We start from the raw sequence: 7,152 nt of genomic DNA, 5'->3' as shown, positions 1-7,152 counted from the left end.
CTCCTCTCTCTCTCTCTTCCATTGTTTCTCTCTCCATCTCTTTCTCTCTCTCTCTCTCCTTTGCCTTCCTCTCTCTCTCACTCTCTCTTCCATTGTTTCTCTCTCCATCTCTTTCCTTCTCTCTCTCTCCTTTGCCTTCCTCTCTCTCTCTCTCTCTCTCTCACTCTCTCTTCCATTGTTTCTCTCTCCATCTCTTTCCTTCTCTCTCTCCTTTGCCTTCCTCTCTCTCTCTCTCTCTCTCTCTCTCTTCCATTGTTTCTCTCTCCATCTCTTTCCTTCTCTCTCTCCTTTGCCTTCCTCTCTCTCTCTCTCTCTCTCTCTCTTGCATTGTTTCTTTCTCCGTCTCTTTCCTTCTCTCTCTCTCTCTCTCTCTCTCAGGTCAGGCGTAGACATGGACATGCAGGTGGATCCTGATTCGCCAGATATGAAGAGGAGACGTGTCCATATGTGTGACTATGATGGCTGTAACAAGGTGTACACCAAGAGCTCACACCTCAAAGCCCACCGCAGGATACACACAGGTAACACACACTGACCCTGTCCCACCCACATACTAATCTTTAGTCAATGACTGACCCAGGACCCACATTTTGTAGCCAATGAAGAGTCACTTAATGTAGATCTATACTAGAGCTTCATATCTTATTGTTTTTTACCTAAAGTACTGCCTCCAAGTGACATGTTCTCTTATAAATCGATCTGTGGATACAGTAGATCGAAATGTCTTGCATTGTTCCCACGGACACACCAGTATTTTTTTCTGGGTCTGTATGACGTAGGATGTGAAATCTGGGATGTCCCTCTTACCATTTCATTCGCTCTTCCGACTGTCCATCAACTCCTTGCTGAACCCTACATCACAGCCATAGACAAAGCACGTGCCTGCAATCGTTACATCGTAGCGCAGCAGGAGAGAGTGGTTTCATCACGGTAGCACATTCAGAGATTGATTTATTGGCATTCATCTAAAATAATTTTAAACAAAACACTTTCTGTTTGTCATAGATGGACAATATTAATATGAGATGAAAGGCTAGTTCCTAGCGAGTTCAGGAAGCCAAGCTAGAGCTCTGTGAGACGTTCACAGCGATGAGACATTTCGATCAGGAGAGACCTTTAGAAAATAAATAAGATCTTATAATCAAAAGTGACTACACCTCAGCAATTTATAACTATTTTTACCAGAAAGGTGAGTTTTGAACCTTTCTAGGAGTATGCAGTATTACTAGTTATTGTTTACGGCCCCCTCATGATAAATCATTACTAGTTACTGTTTATGGCCCTCTCAGGATAAATAATTACTAGTTATTGTTTACGGCCCTCTCATGATAAATCATTACTAGTTACTGTTTATGGCCCTCTCAGGATAAATAATTACTAGTTATTGTTTACGGCCCTCTCAGGATAAATAATTACTAGTTATTGTTTATGGCCCTCTCAGGATAAATAATTACTAGTTATTGTTTACGGCCCTCTCAGGATAAATAATTACTAGTTATTGTTTATGGCCCTCTCAGGATAAATAATTACTAGTTATTGTTTATGGCCCTCTCAGGATAAATAATTACTAGTTATTGTTTACGGCCCTCTCAGGATAAATAATTACTAGTTATTGTTTATGGCCCTCTCAGGATAAATCATTACTAGTTATTGTTCATGGCCCTCTCAGGATAAATAATGACTAGTTATTGTTTATGGCCCTCTCAGGATAAATAATTACTAGTTATTGTTTATGGCCCTCTCAGGATAAATAAATGCTAGTTATTGTTTATGGCCCTCTCAGGATAAATAAATACTAGTTATTGTTAATGACACTCTCATGATAAATCAATACTAGTTATTGTTTATGGCCCTCATGATAAATCATTACTAGTTATTGTTTATGGCCCTCTCAGGATAAATCATTACTAGCTATTGTTTATGGCCCTCTCATGATAAATAATTACTAGCTATTGTTTTATGGCCCTCTCATGATAAATCATTACTAGTTACTGTTTATGGCCCTCTCATGATAAATCATTACTAGTTATTGTTTATGGCCCTCTCAGGATAAATAATTACTAGCTATTGTTTATGGCCTCTCATGATAAATCATTACTAGTTACTGTTTATGGCCCTCTCAGGATAAATAATTACTAGTTATTGTTTATGGCCCTCATGATAAATCATTACTAGTTATTGTTTATGGCCCTCATGATAAATAATTACTAGTTATTGTTTATGGCCCTCTCAGGATAAATAATTACTAGTTATTGTTTATAGCCCTCTCAGGATAAATAATTACTAGTTATTGTTTATTGCCCTCTCAGGATAAATAATTACTAGTTATTGTTTATGGCCCTCTCATGATAAATAATTACTTTTGGGGATTTCTTAGGTTATGTTTTATATTACATTTAGTTAGATTTAACTGGTTTTAATCCAATATTTTCACAATCAATCAACTGATCATCTCCATATGTTCTTCCCTGTAGGAGAGAAGCCGTACCACTGTACATGGGAGGGCTGTACCTGGAGGTTCGCCCGGTCAGACGAGCTGACGCGACACTTCCGTAAACACACGGGCATCAAGCCCTTCCGCTGCACCGACTGTGACCGCTCCTTCTCCCGGTCTGACCACCTAGCCCTACACCGGAGACGCCACGTCATGATGTGAACCATGACCCCTGACCTTTGACCTTTAAACCTTAACCCCCTACTACCTTCGCCCTCCAACCCATCACCTCCCTCCCCAGCCCCCTTCGGGACTCAGATGGAACTAAAATCGGAGGGCCTGAACTCTGACCCCTAGAGGTTCTCTGCTGTGTCACTTCCTTTTACTGTTCCCCCTCCTCTCCTCTCTTCTCTCTCAAAAATAACCAAGGTTAAGACAACATAAACTCGTTCATTGGACCAGCGATTCGACAGGATTAGAATTAAAAATGTCACCAGTGGTCAGGAAATCAAGTAATAAAGTGGCTGTAGATCATTTGAAAAACATTTAAATGAATAGAATGGCAGTAAAACAGTTATGTGTTTGCACAGTAGTTAGCTGAAATTCACTTCGATTGTGTTTATTATCCACTTTGATGGCGAGCTTTCTGTACTGCTAAAATTCACTTTCAGTCATTTTTGATCGCATTGCTGGTCCATTGTTTAGACCTAATCTTCTCTACGCTACGCCTCGTCCTCCATTTTGAACTGTGGGTCATCGTGGAGATCATTACATTAAATAGGTGGAGAATGAAGATCCCAAAAGGATGAGAGGAGTTTGTTGTTGTTTTCTGGTTGCTTAGCACCTGAAGGGGTAGTCCACAACTCTCATACCCCACAGTTTACCTCCTCGTTTCTCTCTCACACCCCACTCAGTGTGCACACAGCCAGAGGCTATCTACTTCAACAGCACCCTATCCATCCAGAAGATCGACAAACCAGTGAAGACAAACCTGGGATACAGCCGAGAGAGATGGACAGGCTGGACAGAGAGAGAGAGACGGAGGACATACTTTGAAATGATGCAGGGTTACCTACATCACAGACTCAGCTCAGAGCAAGAGGAGGAGGAGGACAGAGAGGAGGTGGAGGCATGTTTGTTTATTTGAGAGGGGAAAACACTTCAGAGATTACATTTCAGCTGTCTAGCAACTGTTTACTGTGTTTTATCATCTTCTGTTAACCTGCGTTGCATGCATGGGCTAGCTGCCTGTATGTGTGTGTGATTGTGTGTGAGTGTTAGTGTAGTGTGTGCTATTTAAAGACAGTTGATGATGCATCGTGTCCTCTCCTCCATACATATCATTTCCTCAGCAGAGTCAGCAGACCCCTCGGGTGTGGTGGTGTAGAAACGTCTTATTCAACCCTGTTCCACACCATTTCTCCGCTCCCCCCATCTCCTAAAACAGGGAGCTACAAGACTGTGAAGATTCTGTTTTATTAATATTTTCAATCAGAAATGAAATCATGTTCACTTGCCCCACATTTATAGCTTGTTGTTCAGTAACAGTATTTGTGTTGTTTAAAAAAAAAGGCCTTCTGTAAGTTTTTTCAATTTCTTCTCCTTCTCTTTCTATTTGCTAATGATTGGCTCATAACATAATAACATCCCTTTTTTTGACTTTCATATCCTTAGATTGTGTTTGAGGCTGTAAAAGTATAACAAGAAAAAGGTTGAGATTACAAACTAGGGGAGCTTGTGTTTGTGTGTGTAACAAATAATCAGAACTGAGGATTTTAGAAGTGTGTGTTCGGTGCAGCCCGTCGGAGCCTTAATGAATCAAAGTCAATCTGGGAAACTCTGAAACTTTTTAGAAAGCACGTTTGTTTTGGTCTTCAGGGTTACCCGGGAAACGGGGTCTCATTGCCCTGACGACACATCACAGCATTTCTACCCAATATCGACTCAGATCAGGGCCTGTATTCACAAAGAGTCTCAGAGTAGGAGTTCTGATCCATATTATCACATTCATTATTATCTAAAAGGCTAAACTGATCCTAGATCAGTACTCCTACTCTGATCCTGACTGATCTCTGTCTTAAGGTGGTTGTTTTTAGCTCCTGCTCTCTGTGTTCACTTGATTATGCAACCTCCACAGACCTCGCTCCTAGCGCTGTACTGGGGTAAGTGTTTAAATATGTGTTGCTACAGGAACATATACAGCACTCGCTACTAAGCACTGTTCTGGAGTCAGTAATGTACATCTTGCTACTGGGACAAACACAAACCTCTCTCTTAAGCGCTGTTCTGAAGTCAGTGGCTAAGTACAGCTACTATGGTACATGCGTACAGGGGGCATACTAAAGAACATGTAAACAAAGTGTTTGGCTCTCTCACTAGCAGTCGCAGCAGCCATCATTATTTCAAACGCTAGCTAAATAAAACACGATTGAATTTAACATTTTAATTTTTTTCTGTTGACAATGTAAAAACAAAGTGCAGATAAGTGCTTTTCTGACTGGGAACCCAGCCTTGGTGTGGGTTGAGTTGAGCGCATGCCTGAAGCAGAGAGGGATTTTATTGGTCCCCACACAGCAATGCAATGTTCCTATGAGATTCTCTCATTCTCTGCTTCAACTCCTAACAATGTTACTAAGCACATATTTCCAGAAGAGGGCATGCATTTGATTGCAACTTGTTATTAGATGGTATTAGACATTAAGGACTATGAGAAATAATTCAAGAGCAGGAAGTGTACATACTGTATATAATCAAAAAGCATAATAAATGTAACAGGTGGAGTTCTATTTTTAACACTGACTAGACAATGTGAAAAATATCATTTTTTTTCTTTTATTTTCTACTCTGTTGGATGGATTTACAACTTAAATGTGTTATTAAAAAAAAAAGTGTTCTTTTTTTAACGTCCTAAAAATCGGTCCCGTTTGTGTCGTGCACATTCAGTTTTTGTGAGGTTGGTGAGCATGTCGGTGTGATTATGCTGCCCTAACCTTACAGTCCTAATGACCTGCAACACGCAACAACAAAACCATGAAGGACCGTCTCAACCTGAACAACCGTCCAAAATGGCACCCTACTATCTAATGCACTTCTTTTGACCAGGCCCCCTAGGGCTTTGGTTAAAAGTAGTGCACTATATAGGGAATGTTGGGACATAGACAGTATGGGTGGGGATGGAGAGGTAAAGGTGTTAGTCAACCCAGAGTTGAAAATCTGATATGATCTAACATCTGTTATCATTGGTCAAACCCACCTTACCTCATTGATGTGTACAATACAAGTTCCCCTTTACTGTCCATTGTGAAGTATTACTCCATATACCACAAAGAAAACAATACCAGAATAGATCAATACAATGCAGTACGTCAATATAGAAATGTTCTGTCCAACAAAAGATAGATCCATCTATGGTTTAGCCATGGCAGCGTACGACTTAAGACTCTATACTGTACTGTATTTGTACAAGCCCATTTATCCACTTCCCTAGTCACCCCTCACTTCAACAATATGGCACCACATAATGTAAGCGTGGATTGATTGTGTGTGTGTGTGTGCATGTGTGTATAAGTGTGTGAGTGTGCCTCTTCTTATCATTAATCAAAACTCCTTTTCTTAAAGTAACTGTCTAGTGTTGGCAGATTTTTATGACATATCACCTAGAATTAATAACAATTATTATGTTAAATGTTATGATAATATTATAATATTATTATGTTAATTATTATGTTCATTATGTTAAAACGCAGGTTTTCTGCGTTGCAATAGTGTAGGTGTACCCCAACAACAGAATGGTATGGGCGTATACCGGTCATTAAAAATATTTGTGCCAGTAGACCGCTGATTGGCCAGCTCATCCTCCTTCAGGAGGATGACATCATCCTCTATGAGGAAATGGCAAGCATTTTTTAAACGGTCTGTTTGAGATACACATTTGAGCTGTTTTTTTTAAAGAAAGAAATCTCCAAATTATGCTTTGGCCACAAATACAAGTATTGGATGGGTCAACAACATTATTGAGTTAACAGAATAGATTGTCACTGGACAGTTACTTTAACAACCAGAATTGTAGGTATTTTATATTGAATGCATTAACTTTTGGGCCAGTACTATATTACTCAGTGCAATGCAGTTATTGTTATTGTCATTAATATTATTTGTTTTGTATTTGTACAGAACAAATCTGTAAAGATCAGTGAGGAAGAAGGTGAGCTTTTTGATACTGTGAGAAATGGTGTTTCATTAAGTCTGTTTCCCCCTGTACAGTTGAGATTTACCCCACTCCTTTTATAGAATAAAAGGTTTTTGGTGCAGATTGTTGATGCAATGTCTTTATTGTTGACTACGGGTGAAATGTTCATAAAAGAATTGTATCCCAGTGGAACCAGCAGGATCACTGCATTCACCATTGAAGTAAGTTACATAGAATGGTGAATGCAGGGATCAGGCTGCCGAGGCTAAAATAATCGTGCAAAGTGTAAAGATGACCATTAACCTCATAATAATCGGGCTGCATGATTAGAAACTTTTCTTCGACAATGTGCGTTTATAATGAGGCGACTATTTATGTATTGCTCAGTTTACTATACTCTAGTTAAATAAGCGCCTCCTTATAACGCACATTGTTGATGAAAAGTTTCAAATTAAATCACACTGCAAGATAAGGCTTTTTTTTAATACTTTACATAAATCTTTTGCATTACAAAGATGTCGGCCTTTAA

At 39.5% G+C, this 7,152-nt stretch overlaps 1 protein-coding gene across 4 annotated transcripts in view; it reads left to right on the top strand.

Annotated features, from left to right (window-relative positions):
* LOC112218357 (Krueppel-like factor 8) overlaps positions 1-6,744 on the top strand; it is an 83,838-nt gene extending 77,094 nt beyond the window's left edge. For all 4 annotated transcript variants that reach the window (XM_024379071.2, XM_024379070.2, XM_024379072.2 and 1 more), the window contains exons 6-7: positions 379-521; positions 2,475-6,744. In XM_024379071.2, coding sequence (XP_024234839.1) covers positions 379-521; positions 2,475-2,656 — 325 coding nt within the window. In that variant the 3' untranslated portion in view covers positions 2,657-6,744. The remainder of the gene's footprint in view (positions 1-378; positions 522-2,474) is intronic.
* The last annotated feature ends 408 nt before the right edge of the window (positions 6,745-7,152 follow it).

This window comes from Oncorhynchus tshawytscha, linkage group LG19, assembly GCF_018296145.1.
Source record: "Oncorhynchus tshawytscha isolate Ot180627B linkage group LG19, Otsh_v2.0, whole genome shotgun sequence".
In the NCBI taxonomy this organism is placed as follows: domain Eukaryota; kingdom Metazoa; phylum Chordata; class Actinopteri; order Salmoniformes; family Salmonidae; genus Oncorhynchus; species Oncorhynchus tshawytscha.
The sequence above is the reverse complement of the archived record's forward strand: the minus strand, read 5'-3'. Positions and strand labels throughout refer to the sequence as shown.